This window comes from Pleurodeles waltl, chromosome 8 (assembly GCF_031143425.1).
Source record: "Pleurodeles waltl isolate 20211129_DDA chromosome 8, aPleWal1.hap1.20221129, whole genome shotgun sequence".
Classification (NCBI taxonomy): domain Eukaryota; kingdom Metazoa; phylum Chordata; class Amphibia; order Caudata; family Salamandridae; genus Pleurodeles; species Pleurodeles waltl.
Genome location: NC_090447.1, coordinates 832558301 through 832583736, shown reverse-complemented (window position 1 = coordinate 832583736; position 25436 = coordinate 832558301). Strand labels below are relative to the sequence as shown.

General features: G+C 47.7%; 1 protein-coding gene across 5 annotated transcripts in view; it reads left to right on the top strand.

Annotated features, from left to right (window-relative positions):
* Window positions 1–25436, top strand: part of CARS2 (cysteinyl-tRNA synthetase 2, mitochondrial) — a 387142-nt gene that overhangs the window by 169814 nt on the left and 191892 nt on the right. For all 5 annotated transcript variants that reach the window (XM_069205121.1, XM_069205122.1, XM_069205123.1 and 2 more), the window contains one exon: window positions 9884–9967. In XM_069205121.1, coding sequence (XP_069061222.1) covers window positions 9884–9967 — 84 coding nt within the window. The remainder of the gene's footprint in view (window positions 1–9883; window positions 9968–25436) is intronic.

The following is a 25436-nucleotide window of genomic DNA, read 5'->3' as shown; positions in this document are numbered from 1 at the left end:
GACTGAGGCCTAAGTCTGGCAGCGTTGTCCCTCAAATATTGTTCTGCATACAAATTAGTCTGCTCCACAATCTCTTCCAAAAATACATCGTCCATAAACAAGTGAAAGAAATGGACAGGCAAAACGTTTTCCGTATTGACTGTACACCCTGGGAGACCAGTAAATGCAGGTAACTGTGGCTGTTCCATGTTTGGGGCAATCTAGGTGTCAGGTCTTCTAATGGGAAAGCCCCAGGCTGCTGCACTCTTGGCATATCAATGTCCTCCTCTAAAACAGGCCCTTCATCTGCACTGAGAGTAGCTTCCTCATCAGAAGAATACTCTCGGACAGAAAACTCACTGCCAGAATCTCTCATTTCCTCCTCTGCCTCAGATGTAGAGTCAGTCTCGTAATCATGGTCTGAAGACGACTCAAAGAGCATGCCAACAACCTGCTGAGTGGTCACTCTGCGGCTAGCCATGTTCCTCACTAACAACAAATGGATTGCCAACAACAACTAGCACTAAAATAAGTAATAAACAAAGTGTAGCTTTATCACAAAGGGTTATGTACTAAAAAACTATTCCACTCACTTGCCTGAAAAAGCTACTCACCAGCAACTTCTCTGCACAGATACAGCAATCACCAATGATATCCCACTAAAAAGAAAAAAGCAAATTAGACTTACGACAACACAAATATCATTGTGCTCAAATCTAAGGACAATTTCACACACAATACTGCATTTAGTACACCACCTACAAACATGTCATTCATGCATGTCAACAATACTCCTTTGGAGTAAATTGCCTTCACTTACCTAAAACATGCAACTATGCAAACCGCAGGACAACTACTGCCAAAACCGCAAGGATCCACAGCAAAGGAAGCAAAAGCTTTGAACTAGAACAAAAAGAAGAATAAACTGTTATAATTATAAATACAAATACTTCGCCAGTTAACAAACAACCCGCCACCAAGAACTTAGAAATTGTCCCTGCTGCCTAAGTGGCTTCTGCCCCACTAGGAGGCAGATGGGCCTAAAAAAAATAGGCTGATCTGCCCCCAAGTGGGGCAGAAATGGCCAACAGCTCTGTACCCTGTTTTTGGGGGGGGGGGGGGGCAGCGGCCCTTGCCAAAGGGGGCGAATGGGGGTGCCTCCAGCACAAAAAAAACAAAGGGAACCAAAAACAGAATCTCTGACATCTTGGTGCCTTCTGCCCCCCTTGGGTGCAGATGGGCCTAACAAAAATAGGCTGATCTGCCTCCTAGGTGGGCAGAAATGGCCATCACTAATGAGCCCCCTTTGGGGGGGGGGGGGGCGACCCTTGCCAAAGGTGCCGCCCCTCCTCCCCCCCACACACAAAAACACACACACAGGATCCCTGGTGTCTAAGTGGATTCTGCCCTATTTGGGGGGGGGCGACCCTTGCCGAAGGGGTGCCCCCAAACACACAAAAAACACACACACACCACACAATCCCTGGTGCCTAGTGGGTTTAGCCCCCCCCCCTTCCCGTGGCCGATCTAGCCCCAGGGGGGGTCAAAACATATAAAAAATTATTGGCCCCGGGGCAGCGACCCTTGCCTAAGGGGTCGCTGCCCAAAAACATAAAGAAAATAAAATCCCTGGTGTCTAGTGGTTTTCGCTCCCCCATGGGGGGGTGGGGGGGTCGGGGGGGGGGGGGGCGAAATAGGATAAAAAAAATAGCCCCCCATGGGAGCGACCCTTGCCCAAGGGGTCTCTCCCAAAATAATTGTGAAAACGTAAATCCCTGGTGTCTAGTGGTTTTGGCCCCCCCCCCCCCCGGGGGTGAAATACGAAATAAAATAGCCCCCCATGTGAGCGACCCTTCCCCAAGGGGTCGCTCCCAAAATCTAATAAATGAACAAATCCCTGGTGGCTAGTGTGGAGCAGGAATCCACTGAAAACAGGCACAGGGGAAAAGGAAAAACCCTTTCCTTTCCCCCCGTATCTGTTTCCCACCAACCCCTAAAGAGGGAAGGACTTACCTGTAAGTCCTCTTCCCTCGACGCGCTGGAAGCAAATGGCTTCCAGCGTGTCCCTCGTCAATATTTGATGACGTCGGCGCGCTGTGAGCGCGCTGATGTCATCGGATTGCCGAGGGGGGTGTTGGGGTCGGAAGGGGAAGGGATTCCCCTTCCATCCACAACCGGGGGTGGAGGGGGGGGGGTGCGGGGCCCATGGGGGGAGCCCGGGAACCAAGGCACCCAACTTGTTTAAAGATCAGAAAATTAGATTTTGAGAATGAATACTTACAAACCAGAATAAGGTAAATGTATGACTAAGGGGATGAAAACATTTAGTGAGAATGGTGTAGTTTCAGGACCGTTGCTGGGCCTCCTTGGACTCCGGGCCTCTGTGATGGTGCTTGCTGCCGGACAACCTTGAGGAGGTGACCGCTTTGCTTTGCTGTCGTGACCTGGGGCTGCCACTGCTCGTCAGGCCAGAAATGGCAGGGAGAGTGCGCCAGTGCCTCTGCCCAGCGACGGCCTGGCCCGACCTAATACCGCATGACTTACCCGCTCGTCGAGAAGAGCCGAAGTGACGTGAGAGTTATGTTCCCAGCAACCAGGAGAGAACAACTGGGGGAGCCAATCTAGATGCCATCTCTGACACATTGTTGCCCAGTAACTGAAGGGTGTGGATGAATGGATCTCCGTGAACGGACTACACAGCTGCAATCTGGACATATATGCGGTCTGACACAGTACTCTCCCTTCAGTGTATGAACTATTTGCCACTGCATGATGGTGTAAAGCACAATATTGTCGGCCCATAGGTGGCAACTCTACTACTAGGCACTTTTTAGGCCTATTCTGCTGAGCCATTGCTCCCATTTAGCCTGACTTGCTATTACTGTCTACCTGGTACTCTTACACAAAACAATGGGAAAAGCAGACTCTAAGTCACAACGCCTCACCTTTAAATCTAAAAGACAATCATGCCAAGCGACACCCCCAGCTGATAATTTGCCCAGAGGAGAAGGGGGGTGGAGGGTGGGAGGGGTTAGATGACTCCTCTCCCAGAGGATCTAAAGTAGATCCTCCTTGAAATGCGAACCAGTCTTGCCACCATTGATTATAAGCTGGACTGTCTGACCAGGCGAATGTATGACGTGAAAGACCGCATAGACAAACGCGCCTAATGGATGCTGAACAGCACATCTCTGATCTTGACGATGTGTGCACACAACAGAGAAAGGTTTTGGAGGGCATGAAAATGGAGTTGCGCAAAGTTCAACTAAAATACAACAACTTGGAGGCCAGGTCTAGGAAAAGCAATGTATATATTTTCGGTGTTCCTGAAACCACAGCGAAACCACTGAAGATTATATTGAAAATTTGCTTCTCAAGTTGTTTGGGACTGAGGAATTCTTCCAATCCTTTGTCATTGAGAGGGTGAATAGATCCTTGGCTCCTCAGCCAATTTCAGGCCCTCTACCCAGGCCCTTTATTGTGAAGTTCCTCAACTATTGGGATAGAGAACAGGTGCTCCGTCCGGCCCGAGAAGCCAGAGAGGTCTGTTATGAAGGGATGCACCTAACTTTCTTTCCCAACTTCACACAATCTATACGAGACGCCAGTAGAAATGTTCTCCCCATCAAAAAGTAACTCCAAGAGCAGGGATAATGTACGCCATGCTCTACCCGGTGAGACTCCCCTTCTCATGGAAGGGTAAACCGAAGATCTTCAGACTCAACAGCAGCTCTCTCCTTTTAGCAGAAGCACCCTCCCTCACTGGGTGCTTCCTTGCCATGTGAATGTGTGGATGATGCATCATCCCTAGATGAGGTTGAATGACTAGCCATCAGGTTTATGTATGCTCCTCAGAACATTTTAAGACAGATGTGTTGGTTACTCGAACAGCACTCTTTCTGCCATTGGAATACCTTGCGTTCAAGCTGCCATTTGAGCGGTCTGGATTATACTGCATGCTATATTGCATTGGCTCGTTTTCTATGTTTTATGGTGCTACCCACCGAGAGCCCTTTCTTAAGACCAATGTAGTCATGACTCTTTTGCTGGTTGTTGCTACCTTATCAGTGCTCTGGGCGTCCCCAGCTTTTGGCCCTGTTATCTAATGAGATAAGATGCTACAACTAGTTTGTGTTTAATTTACTAATTAAGGTACTTGAATTGTTTTGGGGGTTCACTGGGAGATTGGGTCCTGGTGTGGAAGGGACGAGTGGGACATGGCGAGAATGTATGCACAGTTCATAAGTGAGCGAATTACCATGGCAAATGGCTGAAACTCCATGTATATGATCAAATACTAGAAACACTTCTGGTTCTTGATAGTGTATAAACCTGACCGTGAAGGAATAGCATTGACATTTATAACTTGGAATGTCCGGGGCCTAAGTAACCCTCGTAAATGTTGCCAGGACCTTTCTTACCTCAATCACCATGATGTGGACGTTATTTATTTGGAAAAAACACACATCATGTCGGGAAGAGGGAAGAGCTTACCCACTTCATGGGGTCCTTACAAATATTTAGTTTCTTGTACATCATACTTCAGAGAGGTGGCCATCATCATTTGAAAACAGGGTGCCATTCTGTCATCTCCAGACCATAGCTGACCTGGATGGATGCTGTTTAATACTCTAAGGTCTCATTGGATACACAAAAGTTATGCTACTTAATACATAGGACCTAACATTGATTGTCCAGACTTTTTCCGCACAGTATTCAAACACTGCCTCACAGTGGACCATGACATCATCCTCTGGGGGGAGACCATAAGGACTGCTCTGACTGCCACGAGCACTGCCTGACCAGTGCTCGTTTTGCATTCTTAGATATCATGGCACAGTTTGATATGCTAGACGTTTGGCATGCATTGCCCGTAAGTACACATTTCCCTCCTCTGTGCATACCTTCTCACGGCTTGATTCCTGGGTGGGTTCACGAGATGTGGTGGGTTGGATAAGAAATTTGAGCCACCTACACAAATCTCTATCCAATCACTCCCCAGTGGTTTTACTGTTCACCTTGCATACTACCTGGGTGCAAGCGCCGCAATGGAGACTACAACCTAAGACACTGCTAGATGTCGTATTTAAGGAAGAAATCTGCTCCACGATTATGAACTATATCAGTTTAAAAAAGGGTTCTGTCACCATGGTTGCCACATTTTGGGGTGTGTTGAAGGTTGTTATCTGGGATGAGTGATTGATTTAAGGATTCCATGTCCCTTAACATTACAGTGGGAGACTTACACAGCTAGAAAAAGAGCTTTATTACCTAGAACTCCGTCATGAAGATTCCAAAGACCAAAGCATATTGGATCCACTGAAGGCACTACTACTGGCGTTCTTGGAAGAGGCAGATATAGAGGTGAAATTCCTAAGTAAATACTCACAGGCCAGAAAATATGGAGAGGGGGACAGGTCAGTGCACACACTTGGCATGCTGCTGAAACCCTGGTGGACTGTTAATTATGTTCATAATGTTGACACTCCTGATGGGCACTCCCTGCATGACCCCGAGGAGATAACGCAGGAATTTGTTACCTTCTACTGAGAGCAGTTCACCTGTCATGCACAGGCTACTCCAGCAGAGGTGGAGACCTACTTACAGCGGGTTGCTTTGGCAGGGTTAGATCAGGCACACCGTGAGGTTCTTTGCTGACCCCTGCCAGTTATGAAGATTAAGCAGGTTATTACACAACTCACAAATGGGATAGCACCTGGGAGTTGGCACCTATATTGTTTGACGTATATGCTGAGGCGTTCCAACGGGGCACACTCCCACTGACAATGAGAGAACCCATCATAATCACGTTCCTCAAGCTGGAAAAACCCTTGCATAGATGCGACTCATGCTGTCCCCTTTGTCTTATAAATGTGGACAGCAAGATTCTGGCCAAATTATTGGCTAATCGATTACGGTCTTTGATGCCCACTTGACTCGCCCGGACCAGTCTGGCATTATCCCGGGCCGCTTCTCGACAGATACTATCCACTCACTGTTCACCCTTACACACCAGCTAGACTCAGAGATGCCAGTTATTGCAATTTATTTTTTAAGATGCTGCTAAGGCATTCAATACTATTGAATGGCCTTTTCTGCTTACAGTGCTAACAAGGGTGGGGCGTTTTTGAAGTGGGTACAGTTGTTATATACAGCCCCATCGACTAGGTTTGCTTGAATGGTTGTATGTCAGAGCCTTTCGAGATAGGTCAGGGTTTTGTCCTTACTGTAGAACCAATGGCACGCTTCTTAAGTGAATCCCATTACAGACAGCAGGGTAAACATGGGGTTCCGATACACGCTATTGTCCATGTTTGCCGACAATGCGATGCTGGTGATCAGAGTTCCAGCTGTCAACTTGAACTCCATTATACAGGAAATAATTGACTTTGGGCGATGGTTTGGACTTTGATCAATTAGTCTAAATCAATATTGTTCCCCTTAATGGTAGCCACTACTAAACCCGACACTGCTTATCAATTGTAATGGAAGATTGACCTGGTCAGATACTTGGTTGTCTTGTATCACATAGCTATTCCCACCGTTATGGGGGCGAACTATGGAATTTATATGGAGACCCTACAATCTTGCATTGCTAAATGGATAGCCCTCCTGCTCTCACTGGCAGGTTGGGTGGCCCTAATGAAAATGGTAGTCCTTTCCAAGTTGCTCTACTTACTCAAGAACATTCCAGTACCTTTAAACAAAGCCTTCTTCCTCCAGATGCGCTCCTTAATGATTAAATTAGCTTGAGCTGGCAACCCCAGATTTGTGGCACACTTTTCAGCTTCCATCTCACAAGGGTGGGTTTGCAGCCCACAATTTTTAAGTTTATTACTTAGTGGCGCAAGTACAATACATCCCTAACTGGTTCCACAACAGTAGACATGCCCCACTGTGGTTATTGAGAAGGGCCTGATGAGTCACACCCCTCTCCCAATGTATCCTTGCCATATTCTAAGCACATACCCACCAGGTATTATCAAGGGTTACAACTGGGCAGTGCCCCTGGGGTTTTGCAGTTGCTGCAGAGGACACATCTTCTTACACTGGGGGATTTATTTAATGTACACATATTTAAAACCTACCAGGATTATGTGGGAGACTCACTAGCAAGTATGGTGGATTTGCTTACTTATGATAAACTTGTACATGAAGCCAGATCTTTTTTTTGTATGTTCCTGGAGGAACCCCTGGAATGGTTGTATCTGACCATCCTTCTTACTAGCCCACAGCCTTCTAAACTAATATCACAATTGTATACTGCAGCAATAGACTCATGGGTTCCAGAACTCCACAGGCAACGCTGGGCCACAGAGGGTGATCTGGGGAAGGATATAAAAGAAGAGTAATGGCGATTTTGTTGTCAACAAACCAAGGAGGTGTCCTCCAATGGCAGTTACAAATTGATCCTATATAAATATCTACATAGAAAGTATCTTTCCCCAGTAGATCTTGCACAATACTATCATGATTTAATACTAAATCTAATTGTTGTGGTATGCCAGGAGCAAATTTTCCTCATATAGCATGGACATGCCCAGCAGTGGCCACATTCTGGTCTTAAATTATGACGTCATTACTCAGTATGACCTATCATGCTTACCAATTCGCCCCGATCGGGGTTTTGTTGGGTTATGTTAAGCAGATTCCAAAAACATTTTGTAAATTTACTGCTCTTGCCCTGCTTCTGGGGAAACGTAGAGTGGCGATGAGGTGGGGCGGGAGGCTTGTGCCGAGGTTTCGTGATAGGCTGAAAGACATGTCAGTGTGTGAGGAATGGTCAGGGTTATATGAAGAAACACTGCCACCGGTGACCCGCCCACAAGACTTCTGTGATCCATAGAGGTCCTACCCGCTAAAACTAGATTCGGAATAAATAGGCGGGCCGCACCTGTGGTGGCGTACTGTGCAGTTTCCTGTTACAGGAATTATACATTTGTTCAATACTTGACGTAGTGGTGACACACACCGCCTTGTGAGATACTATGATGTAACTATATGCTGGTAATTGCTGCTCAGTTTTTGTATTCACAGTATTACACTTGACAACCTTGTGTACAGAAGATTTCAGTTACTCATCTCGTGTTACTTTGTCATTGCATCATGCTTTGCCATATTGATGTGCTCACTGTTTTGATGATAGCAAAATGTGAAAATAAAAAATAAAAATAAAATACTTTGGCTAAATTACTGTTGGTTTGTTTGGTTATAGTGGCCAAGGAGTTTATTGACGGTGCAGGAGCCTCAGGGTATCCTTCCCTTTATAGCAATGAATAGGAGCGTCACCCTAGCCTCGAAATCTTTATAATCTTGCCTTGACATCCCCCGCTCTCACACATGACCCTCTTGGAGCCATACAACGATCTGTGTCTCTGAGCCACTAATCATTAGATGGTTGAGATAAGTTCCCACTCCCTGTTCATGTCTCTTTTAGCTAATTTCAGACCCTTGAAGAAAAGCATCTGTTGGCATCTCTGCAAATCAGCGTCATCTGCCACTGCTGTTAAGAATGGTACTGGAGAGCACAGTGACCGTTAGTATTTCACTTTATTCCGGAATATCTGTGGTTTCTACACACCTAGATTGAATGTAGGACGGTACCCTCTCCCACTAGACATTTTAGGTACAACCAGTCCCGGGATTAACTCCTTCCATGAAGCCTAGTTATACAGTAATAGGCTCTGTGATAGGTTTTCACTGTATTAGGTGGAGACTTGTCTGGAAGGCTGACTCCTACTTTCCATTCTGTGTCTTCCATAACCCCAAGGTCCTCCTCATTATTATCAGTCGGTCTAAACTGTCTGGTGTTTTAATGAGTTGTTCTGCATACATTGACATTGTTTCTATGCAAATTTCTTCTGGAATCACTCCAGGCTCCAGCAAGGTGGAGGTGGGAGTATTCCTCAGTCAACAGAATGAACGGCAAACGTGTTTAATCTAGCAGTACAGGTATACTTTGTTGGTGCACAGGCCTTATTCCTTATTGTCAAAGGATTTGATGGTGCCATTGCTTGTAGTGTTCCCCAAAGGGAAAAATTGATTCTAGAGTCTAAAGCCCTGCATTACTGCCAATAATACCCCACCCTCCCACAGTGGGTGGCTTTTTGATGTTACCTATCCAGCCAGTAAAGGCTGCAGCGACATTTCACGTTTTAATAGCAGAGTATGTCTCTTGAGGAAGACCAATTGCATGTCCTCCATGGAAAAGATAATGTAAATATGTCTGGGAGTCCATGGTCAATTGGACCAAGCTGAGACTTGTCATGTGACTCCTTCAGGGTACCCAGCTCATTAACAAGCACTAAAAGCAACACATGCATGAAAACCAAAATTGAACCCCTTCTCCTGACCCCAGAAATTCAGCTCCTATGAAGGGTAGGTCGATCACTGTTTAGCCACTAAGGGAAGAATTTAGTTCACATACGATAGGTGTTTCTACCACATTATGTGGGGCCACAACTAACAACGCCAGGACTACCCATAGAACCTACAAGCTAAGCAGGATCACCACCTCCCACACTTCCACGAGAGCATTACAACCACTGTGGCCTGCTGTCGCTTCACCAGAACAGTCTAGCCAGGCGAGAAGAGGTGATGGACCAATATCAGCAGTCTCTGTCAAATGCTGCTAGAAAGATCCCAGATTGATAAACCGGCTGCCACTGGATAGGATTTTCCTTGTGGATGGCAGCTCTGTACTACATACACCTCAACAAAAAGTAGTTCCAAATTAATTTATCTTAAATGAACTAAGGAGTAGTTATCTGGATTTCATATTGCTTGCTGTTTAGATAAGTTAAAGATGATCACCTCTTTCAGTTACTTTACTGGACACAAAATACAAATACCATCAATTCTGTTGATCTAAAAACAATTATGTTTGTATTTCTTTACCTTGCAGGCAATGTTTATTTCGACATTAAATCAATAGGTGACAAATATGGAAAGTTTTCAGGTGGTTTTCTCAACACAGAAGAGGAACTAGGTATGTTTTACAAAATATGTAATATTGCAAACTCTTATGAAGGTGTACAGCATACATCTAATTAATGCTGAATGTAGGTTTTATTATTTATATGGTTAAATTGAAGCAGGATTGGATTAGATTCAATGCTTAATATGAATTAGAAAAAGATAGGTGCTAGGGCCCATCGCTGCCATGGCCGAATCCAGTTGCCAAAGGTTGCTGAATATTGATGGTGTTTGGTTTTGGTTCACCATATGTCTCTGCCTTCAACCTCTCTACACATCCTATGCAACCATATGTCATTTTTGCATGCTCTTTTTCATCCCTGCCTCCTCTCTTTGTAACTGTTTCCCTATCTGTCTTTCCCTCCTTCAGCTCCCTTTTCTTTTTCTCTCTTACGTTTGTTTAATGATCATGAAACGAAGTCCCGGTCCCCAAAAATGAGTGCACAAACCCAACCGATGCAACCATCTGCACAACATAAGCATTAGTTGGATTGTTTTTTGTGGTTAGTGCACCTTTCTTGTTGCTCGGAAGACCTCCAAAAAATGAAAAGCTGCTTGGAAGGCACTAAAGAAGTAGCTGTGTTAGAAAAAGCACTTTCGGTTTAGCATGTCCATTGCTAATTTTAATAATGTCTATTTAATTTCACTAGTAGGAGCAGGAATGTCCAGGCAAGTCTCCTGTACATTGGTAAAGCGTAATTATGTGCATTAGGACATAGACTTGTAGCACTGAGTGCTGCTCCAAGACTAGGTTAGACATCTATGCAAATGGTTGTTCCCAATACATTCGCTAAATATACAGGCTAGGTAAAAAAAAAAAAAAAAAGCAAGACAAGAGTACAATTCTCTTTGGTTCACTAAAGTAGTAGCCGAAGTGGTGTCTCAGTAACACCAACAGTTCTATCACATTTATTTTGAACATTAGTGCATAACTCGCCACATCTGCGTTGCTGTCAGCAGATGCTTAGGTTCTAGCTCAAGCAAGAACTGAATGTCATAAAAACTGGGGAGGGGGAATCGTGTTTCTCACAGAGTATTGTGTACCTAAAAGGCATCTTTGTAACAGCAAATTCAGCTCGGGATGTAAGCATTTCAAAAAATCGATATAAAAGGATTTGCTAATTTTCAGAGGCACCTCCACTCGTCATCGAAATCTTCAGGTCATTCGGGTAAGAAAAAGAAGAAGTTGAAGAAGGTCAGGCATTCTTTGACTTGAACACATCGCATCGGCGACGTGGTGGAGCATTGACGTTCCAGGCTTCCATCCGCAGAGCCTACTTCTGGTTCCGTTCCGTGCCTCCCCAACTTTCTGGGAGCTGGGGCGACTCCTGCCCAACTCAAGGAGTTTTATGAGGCCATGTGCCTCATATTTGGGCAGTCCGACCCCTCTGCGGCACCTTCGGGGCCTTGTGGTTCGGATGGGGGCCCTTTGGGTTCCACACCGGAGGCTTCGGCCTTGGCCCGAGGGTCCCTCCGGATCCGCTACCGGATCCGCTACCAGATCCGTGCTGACGCCAATCGTTGTAGGAAACTACCATCTTGCCTGGCATGTTACCCCCATTTTTGCATGTATGTCAGTTTGTTTTTGCCTGTCTCACTGGGATCCTGCTAGCCAGGACTCCAGTGCTCATAGTTTGTGGCCTGAATGTGTATACCTGTGTAGTGACTAACTGTGTCACTGAGGCTCTGCTAATCAGAACCTCAGTGCTTATGCTCTCTCTGCCTTTAAAATTGTCACTATAGGCTAGTGACCACTTTCACCAATTTCAGTTTGCTCACTGGAACACCCTTATAATTCCCTAGTATATGGTACCTAGGTACCCAGGGTATCGGGGTTCCAGGAGATCCCTAAGGGCTGCAGCATTTCTTTTGCCACCCATAGGGAGCTCAGACAAACCTTCACACAGGACTGCCACTGCAGCCTGAGTAAAATAAAGCACATGTTATTTCACAGCCATTTTCACTGCACTTAAGTAACTTATAAGTCACCTATATGTCTAACCTTCACTTGCTGAAGGTTAGGTGCAAAGTTACTAAGTGTGAGGGCACCCTTGCACTAGCAAAGGTAACCCCACATAGTTCAGGGCCATTTCCCCGGACTTTGTGAGTGCGAGGACACCATTACATGTGTGTACTACATATAGGTTAATACCTATATGTAGCTTCACAATGGTAACTCCGAACATGGCCATGTAACATGTCTAAGATCATGGAATTGTCCCCCCATGCCAAATCTGGTATTAGGGAGCCAATCCCATGCATCCCTGGGGCTCCACTATGGACCCTGGGTACTGACAAACCAGCTCTCTGGGGTTTTCTCTGGAGCTACCTCTGCTGCCACCCCACAGACAGGGTTCCGCCCTCCTGGGGTCTGGGCAGCCCAGTCCCAGGAAGGCAGAACAAAGAATTTCATCTCCCTTTGGAAATGGGTGTTAAAGGTCAGGGAGGGGTAGCCTCTCCCAGCCTATGGAAATGCTTTGAAGGGCACAGATGGTGCCCTTCTTGCATAAGCCAGTCTACACTGGTTTATGGAACCCCCCAGTTCCTGCTCTGGCGCGAAACTGGACAAAGGAAAGGGGAGTGACCACTCCCCTGTCCATCACCACCCCAGGGGTGGTGCCCAGAGCTCCTCCAGTGTGTCTCAGACCTCTGCCATCTTGTTTCCAGAGGTGTGAGGGCATTCTGGAGGCCTCTGAGTGGCCAGTGCCAGCAGGTGATGTCAGAGATCCCTCCTGATAGGTGCATACCTGACTAGGTGGCCAATCCTCCTCTGAGGGCTATTTAGGGTCTCTCTAGTGGGCTTTTCCTCAGATAACGCCTTGCAAGAATTCACCAGAGTTCCTCTGCACCTCTCTCTTCGACTTCTGCCAAGGGTCGACCGCTGACTGCTCCAGGACGCCTGCAAAACTGCTACAAAGTAGCAAGAAGACTACCAGCGACATTGTAGCGCCTAATCCTGCCGGCTTTCTCAACTGTTTCCTGGTGGTGCATGCTTTGGGGGCTGCCTGCCTTCATCCTGCACTGGAAGCCACAAAGAAATCTCCAGTGGGTCGATGGAATCTTCCCCCTCTTCAGCAGGCACCAAACTTCAGCGTCACCGGCACTCTGGGACCCCTCTCATCCTAACTAGCGTGGCCCCTGGAACACAGGTGGTGGACCCAATTGACCCAGACTGTCCAGTGGCCCAACTGTCCAAATTTGGAGGAGGTAAGTCCTTGCTTCCCCTCTCCAGATAGTAATCCTGTGCACCGCATGAACTGCAGCTACAAGGGCTTCTGTGCACATTTCCACAAAATCCTGCATGCACAGCCAAACCTAGGTCCCAAGCACTCTGTCCTGTGAGGCTCAGCTCCCTGAGTTGATCTCCAGTGTTGTGGGACCCTCTTTTGCAGTGTTGAGATGACGCCGTGTTCAGACTTCTTGAACATGTGTGCAAGGAATTCTGTGGGTTCTACCTTCTTGTGCGTGGGCTCTCTACGTTGCTGAGGGCCCCCTCTGTCTCCTCTCCCAAGTGGCGACATCCTGGTCCTTCCTGGCCCGGGCAGCACCCTTTTTCTCCAACCGCAACTCTTGCAGCTAGCAAGGCTTGTTTGCGGTATTTTGCCAAGGAAACAACTCTGCATCCTCCAGCACTCTGTGGGACATCTTCTGCATGAAGGAGAAGTTCCTAGCACCTTTCGTTGTTGCAGAATCTTCAGCTTCTTCCATCCGGAGGCAGCCATTTTGCACCTTCATCCGGGATTAAGTGGGCTTCTGCCCCCCTCGACACTTTCACGACTCTTGGACTTGGTCCCCTTCCTTTACAGGTCCTCAGGTCCAGGAATTCGTCTTCAGTGCTTTGCAGTCTGTTGTGGTCTTTGCAAAATCCTTTATCACGACTTTAGTGTGTTACTGGGGATATAGTAGTACTTTACTCCTACTTTCCAGGGTCTTGGGGTGGGGTATCTTGGACACTCTTAGTGTTTTCTCACACTCCCAGCGACCGTCTACACACTACACTAGCCTAGGGGTCCATTTGTGGTTCGCATTCCACTTTCTTAGTATATAGTTTGTGTTGCCCCTAGGCCTATCGTATCCAATTGTATTCTACACTGTTTGCACTACTTTCTGACTGTGTTACTTACCTGATTTGGTTTTCTGTGTATATTTTGTGTATTTTACTTACCTCCTAAGGGGGTATATCCTCTGAGATATTTTTGGCACATTGAGTTACCAAAAATAAAGGTACTTTATTTTAGTGACAGAGTATTGTCTTTCTTATGATATAGTACCTATATGATATAAGTGGTATAGTTGGAGCTTTGCATGTCTCATAGTTCAGCCTCAGCTTCTCTGCTATAGCTCCCTCTATCAGCCTAAGCTTTTAGAACACTACTAATCTACTAATAAGGGATAACTGAACCCGGCACAAGGTGTAAGTACCATTGGTACCCACTATAAGCCAGGCCAGCTCACCACCACTCGTCGTCATCAAAATCTTCCAGGTAAGAAAAAGAAGAAGTTGAAGAAGGTCAGGCATTCTTTGACTTCAACACGTCGCATCGGCCGAGCGACGTGGTGGAGCATTGATGCTCCAGGTTTCCGTCCGCAGAGCCTACTTCTGGGTCCGCACCGTGCCTCCCCAACTTTCCGGGAGCTGGGGCGACCCCTGCCCACCTCATGGAGTTTTATGAGGCCATGTGCCTCATATTTGGGTAGTCCGACCCCTCTGCGGCACCTTTGGGGCCTTGGGGTTTGGATGGGGGCCCTTCGGGTTCCACACCGGAGGCTTCGGCCTCGGCCCGAGGGTCCCTCCGGATCCGCTACAGGATCCGTGCCGACGCCAATCGTGCTATCGGTTGTGCCCCCAATTGAAGGTGAACCAATCCTTATACCCGACAACCCGGAGCCAGAACGGCATCAGCCAACGCCGTTTCCGACTTTGATGGGGCCTTCTCACCCCAGGTTGGATTCGGACCCTTATTACACTGGGTATGAATACGAGGAAGGATAGGAGGGGATGCTGGACACTTTAGAATACTAGCTAGATAACCCTGATTTGGACTTGGCACAGGAATGAGGTGAGGCTAGTGGTCTGGATACTTTTCCAGATGCTAGCATGCTTTCTCCTCCTACCATGGCTACGGCGGAGGTAGCCGCTTATTCTGTGGTGGTCAGTAGGGTGACTGAGGTCCTTGGCCTAGAGCTGCCCACTGTAGCGGTAGGACGAATCTCCTGACAGAGGTGCTTCAACCTGGGGCTTCCACCACGGGGCCTCTCCTCCCCTTTAACGAAGCCCTCACTGATGTCCTTCTGGATACTTGGTCCAGACCCAGCACAGGGGCTCCTGTGAACAGGACAATCGCTCGCCACCATCGGCCCGCTCCAAATGACTCTAAATTCCTGTCCCACCACCCCACGCCTGAGAGCCTTGTCATCCAGACATCCTCTTCTGCCCCCGCCCCCCAATACGAAATCAAAGAGACTGGACCAACTTGGGAAGACAATGTTTTCTTCCTCCAGTCTGGCGTTGCGATTGTTGAACACCGCATGCCTTTTGTGCCACTATACCCATACATTGTGGGATACGGTTGCGCAAGTTCTGCCGCAGATCCTGGAGGAGGCCCGGCCTATCGTCTCTCAAGACGTTGCTGATTGGAGTCTTGTGGCTAAGTTCACCACTCGATGTGGACTGGACACAACCAACTCTCTAGGCAGATTGGTTACATCAACGGTGGCCTTAAGGTGCCACGCCTGGTTGAGGACGTCAGGTTTTTCACGGGATGTCCAACAGACCCTCCTGGACATGCCCTTTGATGGCATCTGTCTCTTTGGAGACAAGGCAGACTCAGCGCTTGAGAGATTTAAGTAGTCCCGGGCTACGGCTCGGTCCCTTGGCCTTTCGGTTGCACCTTGCCCCCAGTAGCCCACCTTTCGTGGCCACGGAAGGGCTCCCTGTCGCATCCCTTTTCCACCCACCGTGTCAGACACGCTGCTCAGCCCCTGTGTGGCCGGGGACGCAGAATTCCACGGGCTTGTGGGGGCAGGGAACCAGAGGTCTGCGCAGTCCGCCCCTGCTGCAGCCTCCAAACCTTTCTAGTCCGTACCCACCCTCATATACCGGTTGGTGGCAGGATTTGCCATTACCTGCCCCACTGGGAGACCATTACGACAGACAGGTGGGTTTTGCAGATCGTCCGAATGGGCTACTCCCTCCCCTTCAAGACTACCCCACTGGCCATGCCTCTATCTTACGGCCCCTTACCGCAGGATCATCTGGCACTTTTCCATGAGGAAGTCACAGTTCTCTTGGCCAAAGGGGCCATAGAGAGGGTCCCTGCGCAGGAAGTAGGTTGTGGTTGTTTTTCCCGCTACTTTCCGGTGCCCAAAAAGGACAAGGGCTTACGTCCTATCCTATAGCTTCAGGCCCTCAATCTCTTCCTCAAGAAGGAGAAGTTCAAAATGCTCACTCTGGCTCAGGCCTTGTCTGCCTTGGATCCAGGAGACAGGATGGTAGCGCTGGACTTGCAGGACACTTACTTCAATATTCCCATCCTGCTCCCTTTTGGCCTTACCAGCATGCCCCGGGTGTTCACAAAAGTGATGGCGGTGGTTGCAGCTCATCTGTGCAGGTTAGGGAGCTTCAGTCTTCCCCCTACCTTGACGACTGGCTGTTGAAAGCGGACACGCCCCCGAAAGTTGTCTCCCACCTTCAGACTACGTTGAACCTCCTTCACAAGCTGGGGTTCACTATAAACATGCCGAACTTACACCTGACTCCCTCTCAGACGCTCCCTTTCATCAGGGCTGTTCTGGACACAGTGCAGTTTTGGGCCTATCCTCCCAAAAAGCGAGTCCAGGATATTCAGGGTATTTTTGCGATGTTTCAGCCATTATCCTGGATTTCGGTGAGAACAACTCTGAGGCTGCTGGGCCTCATGGCCTCCTGCATCCTGCTAGTGACACATGCCAGATGGCATATGCAGGCTCTGCAGTGGGACTTGAAGTTCCAGGATGCACAGCATCAGGGGAATCTCCCCAACATGGTCCAGATCTCGGAGGGGACTGGAAAAGATATGCAGTGGAGGCTTTCGATTCAGGATTGGGTCAACGGCAGATCCCTCTCCCTTCCCCAACCAGATCTGACAGTAGGTACAGACGCATCACTCCTGGGATGGGGCGGTCACATGGGAGAGGCAGAGATCCGAGGCCTCTGGTCTCCGGCGGAGTCTGGGCTCTACATCAACCTTCTGGAGCTCCGGGCGATCAGGCTTGCATTGAAAGCATTCCTTCCCTCTCTTAAAGGGAAAGTAGTGCAGGTGTTAATGGACAACACCACCGCCATGTGGTACTGCAACATACAGGGCAGAGTTGGGTCCTGGAACTTTTGGCAAGAGGCTCTGCGCCTCTGGACATGGCTGGCACATCAGGGCATATCCCTGGTGGTTCAACATCTGGCGAGCTCTCTGAACGCCAGAGTAGGCAAACTCAGCCGTTGATGCATAGTCGATCACAAATGGCATCTCCAGCCAGAGGTGGCGCAAGGTCTCTTTCACAAATGGGGAGAGCCTTGGTTAGATCTGTTCACCTCCGCAAAAAAAAACGGTCAGTGGAACTCAGGCCTTCTTTACACCTTCTCACCAATACCACTTCTATCCAGAGTTCTGAAGATCAAAAACGACTGGGCCCAAGTAATCCTGTGGCTCCGGACTGGGCCCAGAGAGTATGGTATCCAGAGCTATTGAGCATGGCCACCGATCCTCCAGTCAGACTGCCCCTTTGGTAGGATCTTCTGTTGCAGCAACAGGAGAGGGATCTCCATCCGAACCTGTCCAATCTTCGTCTTCATGCGTGGAGATTAAGTGGCGGCAGTTGATGGCATTTGACTTTTCACCCGTAGTCTGTGAGGTTATCTTGGCAGCCAGGCGTCCCTCCACCGAAACGTTATATGCCCGTTGTTGGCATAGATTTGTGGCATTGTGTACAAACAAGTCTCTTTATCCCCTCTCTGCTCCTCTCGCCGAGGTGCTTCTGTTCATCCTATCTTTAGCCCAGCAGGACTCTGCATTAGGCACTCTTAAAGGTTACTTGTCAGCTTTCTCAATCTTCCTAAGGTTGCCGGACCAACGTTCTCTTTTTAAAAATCTCCTCTTGTGGGTAGAGTCCTTAAGGGTCTTACCTTTTTGTTTCCTCCCACTCCATTTATCATGCCTCAGTGGGACCTTAATCTTGTTCTTACTTATCTGATGTGTGCTCCCTTTGAGCCATTACACAACTGTCCTTTGTGGCTCCGTACTCTTAAAACTGCATTTCTTGTTGCCATCACCTCTGTTTTCTAAACCCAAATTGTTGTCTGTTTTCCTAACAAGGTGGTGCTCTGTACGAGAGCCTCCTTCCTTCCCAAAGTGGTCACACCCTTTCATATAGGCCAATCCATCACTTTGCCTACTTCCTTCTACACCCCCACATCCTTCTCATGAAGAGGAGAGACTCCACCGTCTAGATCCAAAAAGAGCATTGGCGTTCTACCTCAATCGTACCGAAGATTTCCGGGTGGACAATCAACTCTTTGTTGGATATGTCGGTGCAAAGAAAGGGAAGGCATTGTAGAAGCATGTCATCTCACGATGGGTGGTTCTTTGCATCAAAATGTGCTACGCTTTGGCTAAGAAGCAAACCCCTGGGGGCTTGCACCCTCAGTCCACAAGAGCAGCTGCTGCTTCCACAGTGTTAGCACGTGGAGTTCCTGTCCTGGATATCTGTCAGTCAGCAACATGGGCATCTCTGCATAGACTTACAGAGCATTACTGCCTGGACAGTCAGGTCCGCAGAGACGGCTACTTTGGTTGTTCGGTCCTGCAGGACTTTCTGGTATGATCTTGCTTCGCAGCCCTCCACGGAGGATGTTATTGCTTGGATATCTATTCTGAGGTAAGGAATGGAATGTGCAACTAGAAGTCTCCATCAGATGAACAAGTTACTTACCTTCAGTAACGATTTATCTGGTAGAGACATATTCTAGTTGCAGATTCCTTACAGACCCACCCATCCTCCCCACTCGCGAACTGATTTCTAGGGACAGAGATTACCCTTTCAGAGCCTTAGTTTTGGTGCACCATTCTCAGTGTTCTTCATGGCTCTGCGCTTTGGCGTGGAAAGTTGTGAAAAAAAACTGACATCACTATGCCAAGGCAGCGCCTATGTATGACCCCGATGTCATCATGGCGACCACGACACCAGTGACTGACATGGAGTCATCTGCAAGGGCACTGCTTGAAGAAAAATCTCTGGATCCAGTCTGACGCCTGAGGGAAATTCTAAGGTAAGGAGTCTGCAACTAGAATATGTCTCTACCAGACAAATCGTTACCGAAGGTAAGTAACTTGTTCTTCATACCTAAGGAGTTAATTGCCAGCATGATAAAAATATAAAATATTTAAAAGAGGATGCAAACTTACAGAAAACATAAACATCGGCATCCTAAAGTAAACTGAAATCACACCAACACAATCAAGATATTGATGATGCTGTGGTTTTTGCTTTTCAAGTGAGGTTTCCTAGTGTAGTTGTTTTTGTTAAATTTGTCATAACCAAAACTCTCCTTTAACTCTGTGATTTTCATACTGCGGGGTAGGTCCCACTTGTGGGAATATAAAGTGATGTCCACAAGGTGCAAGGCTTTGACCAGACAAGTGTTACCTCAGTTATCAGACTACCCATAACACTTTGCAAATGTACTTTGAAAGGAACATCTACACTTCGTCACAGTGTTTGATAAACCCCTTGCCTTGTGAGCCTTCGAGGGAGCACCCCACATGCTGTAGCACCATAACTCTGCCCTACAACCTTTTCTTCCCATCCAAATGCCCTACACGAAGATGTAATGCAGGGTGGTCGAGGCCTGTGACGTGCCGCGGTGAAGTCCCACTGCACAGGGGTCTCGGGGGCCATAAATCCTGATAAATGTGGGCTCTGGGTCTCCGTGGTCTTGGGACAGGACTCCTTGCTTAGTTGGGGGCCACCGGACGGAATAGCAGGCCCTGAAAAACACTCTAGAGCGAGTTTTGCAGATGCCAATAAGCGACGGAGGGCAGAGCAAAATGGTAGATTATGAGGCTCCTATGTGCAGAGAGTGAGACCTCGGAAGAAGAGGAGTGATGCGACCAGCCAAGCTGTTCACTGCGATGGAGGAACGGCGGTGGACAGCAGGAGGAACAACAAAAAACAATGACCCGTGGTTGGACAAGACCATGAGCAAGATCTCAGCTGAATGGCCGGCCCACACCTGTGGAAGACGCTGCCTGCGTCTGGATGCATGGTAAGTGAAACAAGCATTTTCAATGCAACGGGTCTTGCATTTGCTCGAGTTAGAGCTATTAGCGTTGAAAACTCCTAACCAGACTTTTTTTGCCACACAAATTAAAAGAAAAAAAAAACGCAGCGCTATCGCACTATGTAAAATGCAGCGTGATCGTGCTGAAATTGAAAACTGGAAAACCGTGCTCGATCGCGCTATGTAAACCCCAGCGCGATCGCGCTGCATGGAAAATAAACAGATAAAGTAGTCGGGAAACCATGCTGAAAACATCGAGCCACGTATGTATGCCCCCTTTAGTAGTTTACCGGTGCTGTGTAGGTGGGTTAAACACCGGAAAAGGCATGACGTATGCATGCCCTTCACAAATGAAAGCAAGCGGATTTTTTTAAAAAGGCAAGCCCACAAACAAATGAAAGTGACTGACGTGACATGGGTATGGTTGGAAGCCCAAAGAGAGATTACTGCAGGGGACGGAGCGCTTTTCGCTTGCCCCTAAAAAGCAGAGACTGGAACGCAGGCCGCCACCGCCTGTGGCGGTGAAGAAGCCACATAAACTTCATATAGCAGCACGGAGGCAATTTGGAAGGCACGTTTATGCTCTGAACGCAGGGGCCAAACAGGGAGAACAGAAATTTAACCCAGATACAGAGACACTAGGATATAGTAACATGCAGGGAGGGGCACCCCAAGAGATGTGAAAATACACACCAGAGTAGGTGATCTCTAGCGGGGAATGATCGCTCAGACCTCTTGCAAGATATCTTGCCTTTGTGAAATTATGTATTGCATCTCCAGGAGTGAAGAATTACTCCAACCTGGACTGCATTTCGTGGGCATGCGAATGCAAAGAGTAGATTTGCTCCTGGCCCCATATTTCCCTCCATACGCCACATAGTCCCATCGCCTGCGCAAAGCCTTTCAGTTTCCCTTTTGTTGACTTCCCTTGTTTCTTGAACTCGTTCTATCTAATTGGGTGTCAAAAACTAGGTTGAAATCCCCTCCTAAAATCATAAGGGCTTGGGATGTAGTTGCAAGTAGCTCTCCCACCTTACCCAGGGTCACCATCTGTATCACTGGTGGTGCCTACACATTCAGTAGTAATACAGCCCTACCTCCCACTCCCCTTGTAGGCCAGCGAAGCAACCATTAGCATCTGTCCATATTCGGGTCACGTGAAGTGGGACTGACCTTTTTAGAAGTATTACTACCCACCCCCCCCCCAGAGACTGAGGTGTATTGTGCGGAGCATGCTATTCTATATCTTCCTCTTCCCAGACTACCAGGTTGGGCATCCATTGAATGCATTTCTTACAAGAACACTATGGGGGTCATTCTGATCCCTGGAGGTTCAGCCTGCCATGCCTGCGACGGGTGAAAAGCCCACCACCGGCATGGCGGGCTAAACCGCTATATAATGTACACATGGAGGGCCGCCATAGGCTGCCCTCCTCCACCGCCGGGCTGCCTCCGACAGGCAGCCTTACGGTGGAAGGAATCATCATCTGACAGGGCAGCGCTGCTTGCCCTCGTATAATGATCCCTACAGTCACCAGCCATTCCCTGGCGGGTTCCCCCACCAGGGAAATGCTGGCGGAAGGGGTGCTCCGGGTCCCCCTGGGGGCCCCAGCACTTCCCATGTACTTGGCATGGGCAGTGCAGGAGCCCCTGTGCAGTGCCCCATCGCGCAGGTCACTGCCCGATTTACCCGTGTGGAGCCGCCAGCAATGTCCCGGCCCAGCAGACTGTTCTTTATGTGGCCCGCAGGGTCCCAGGGGGGCTGGCAGTCTATAGAAAGACCGCCAGCCTGAACACGGTGATAAACACCGCTGTGTTCATAATGAGGGCCTATATCTGTTTTGTATCTATTAAGTGCTTTTCTGGTCAGCCCTCTCTTCACTTTATTACCTAGTCCATTAACGTTCCATCTTAACAATGTTAGTTTCTGAGAGCACATCATGTTGCCAAGATTTCTCAGTTTCCTCATCCCTCTCATGCATTTAGCCGCCCCGTCCTCACCTACCCTGTTAATCTGACATTCTGATGCGTTATTAACTACTCCTTGAACATCCTCTCACTTTACCTTACCATGCCGTGATCCTTCAGTTGACCACCTCCCAATTCACGTTATGCATGATCCCAAACTTTAAACAATATAAAACTGGAGACCATCCTGTGGCTGGGGCATGCTCAGTGGCGATGGTATTCACCATTGAGTCACAGTCTTGGCAGTCCAGGGCCAAATTTAGTGGGAGTTCGCCACTTATGTGTATTTGTGTCCCCACCATCCCGGTCCCTGGGTGGGATGGAGGAAACCCCGGAGGTCTGTGAATGTTCTGCCCTTTGTTCGCAGGCAGGTGCCTCCGCAGCATGACATTTGCAGTCCAGTGCAAGTCATGTATCTCCCAACACTCAGTTCTTCCAGCTCACTACTTACTCATCCTAAGTCAGTAACTGTCATCGAGGTGAGCTTCTGCAACTGTTCTTCCTCCGTTTCTGTTTCATTGCCCTTCGAGCCGCTTCTCCCTGTTTCCAATAAAAAAAGAGTTACATCGGTTGGACAAAACATCCAAAGTGTATTTCAAAGAAAATGAAGTAACCTTACAGAGTAAAGTCATAGAATGGGAGGCATACAAGGCCCTGATTCAGGGAATCATCATAGCGGGGGAATTTAGAGATGGATGGAACGCACTAAAAGGTTTCTTCTAGAAGAAACGCTATTGCAATTTGATAGGGAATATGCGACAAGGCCTGTGCCACAGTTGGCAAGGGACTTAGAACTGACCAGAGAGGATTATCGCTTGACAGCCCGAAACGAGGTAAAAACAGCTCACATCGCCAGAGAAAAATGCATTTACAAGTCAAGACACAAGGCAAGTAAACTGCTAGTCTGGATAGGGAGAAAAGATAAAGAGGAATTATTTGTGAGGGAAATTAGCAGGTAGCAAAAGAGTGGCAGAGGTATTTGCCGGATATATGGAATCATTTTATAATGCCAGACCCTCAGCCCTTTAGAAGTGCTGGAATTTATTAAAGACTGCCCTGTGCAATGCCTAATGCCAGAACAGAAGAGGGAATTAGAAACTGATAATACAGAAGAAGAAATCACACTGGCAGTGGGACAAATGTGGACAGTAAAGGCCCGAAGGCCAAACGGGTTACCTATAGAGCTCTTCCGTGAGCTGTCTCGGAGGATTATGAAACCACTTTGAGAGTCCTACATGGAAGCCTTTAAAAAGGGTGAGCTCTCAGAGGACCAGAGATCAGCCACTATAGTTCTAATACACAAAGCAGGCAAACCCAGAGACTGATGTCAGTCATACAGACCCATATTACTGTTAATGCTGATAACAAATTCCTAGTCCTTGCAAACAGACTGTGGTGCCTCCAGATCAAAATGGATTCATACTGGCTCTATCAATTAAACGAAACTTTTGAAGACTACACAATAACATTGCAGAGGTGGAGAGACTGGGTGACCCAAAAGTGATTGTATTCCTAGACACTAACAAATTGTTAGACTCGATCGAATGACCATACCTGTTTGGGCTTTTGGAAAAAATTGAGTTTAGGTCCTCATCTATTTGATGAATTAGGCTGCTGTATGCAGCACCTAGTGCCAGAGTAAAACTGAGCGGTAGAATATCAAAGAGATTCATGGTGAAGAGGGGGGCCTTACAAGGATGCCCCCTGTTGCTGATGCTATTCACAGTAGCGATAGAGGCACTGGCAAGTGTGGGTGTGCGTAAATGCACAAATATGGGAATGGCCAAGTGCAACTGGATGGGAGGAGCAAATTTCACTATACGCAGATGATGTCCTACTATATCTATTACACACTGACAATTCGTTGGTCACGCTAAGAGATGTTTTGGGGATATTCAGCAAATACTCCAGATTTCAGGTTAACACAGACAAATTTCTGTTGTTCCCGACAGGAGGATGGGAAAGAGAGAGTGAGATCCCACTCCGGATAGAGCCCCAAAAATGTAAATATCTAGGATTATGGATCACTAAAACTGTAGACGCGCACTATGTGGCCAATATGCTGCTACTACTACAAAGGTTGGAGGGAGATATCGATTCCTTATACTCCAAAATTTCCCTCACAGGATATCAGATGCCTTCTTTAATAAAGTAGACACACTGGTTAGGATGTTGTTATGGGAGGGAGGACAGCCTCGCACAGACATGAAAACACTTCAGCGCGGCAAATTCGAGGGAGGCATAACTCTGCTGAACATCTGTAAGTATTATGAGATGGCACATATTGGAGTGGTAAATGATTGGGGGATATCAGGAAAAGGAAGTCCCAGCGTTCCGTTTGCAAAGAGAGGGTATGGGAAATAAGAGCTGCTTGCGTGCACTATATGGAGGGAAGCTTGAGACACAGGTGAATCCGGCAACAAGAGCAGTGGTTGACATATGGTGCAAACTAACCAGGGAATTGAACTGGGAGAAAAGATTAACCCCCAAGACGCCGTTATGGGAGGTCAATAAGTTGCAACTAGGGAATATGAGAAATTACTTTTGGGCTGGGACTCTATAGGTCTCTCCACCTTAGCAGACGTGCGGGATGCGAATGGTATACTACCAATTGAATACTTACAAAAGGAATATCAAATGCACAACACACAGTGGTTGAAGTACAGACAGCTCTGAGACACGTACTGCAGGAACACATATCACAGAGTGAGGAAACGTAGCAAGGTTTCCCCTATGAGTGTAGACTGCTGAACGGTCAAATAAGGAAGAAATTAGTCCCACTCAGATATGGCACCCTCAGGAGAAAGCCACAGCTGCCTGTAACATGCTTACAGGAATGCTGGGAATGAGACAGGGGGTCAGACGAAGAGAATTGAATTACGGCATTGGGATTCCCCAGTGAATGTGCAATTAAAACAAGTTACCACCTAATACGAATTAAGATTGTCCATAGGACATACTACACGGGTGTGTTACTGCATAAAATAGGAAGTGTAGAACGTCTGCGGTGCCTGAGAGACTGCTTAACGGAGGGTACCCCGCTACATACCTTGTGGGAATGTCCCAAACGGAGACTTTTCTGTGAGAAGGTGCGTAAGTCATGGGAGGGTGCAATCGGGGCACCTGAAGACTTGTAGCCCCTAACTGCTTTGTTGGATATTGTGTGACATACGGACTTTACAACGAATCAGAAAACATTGGT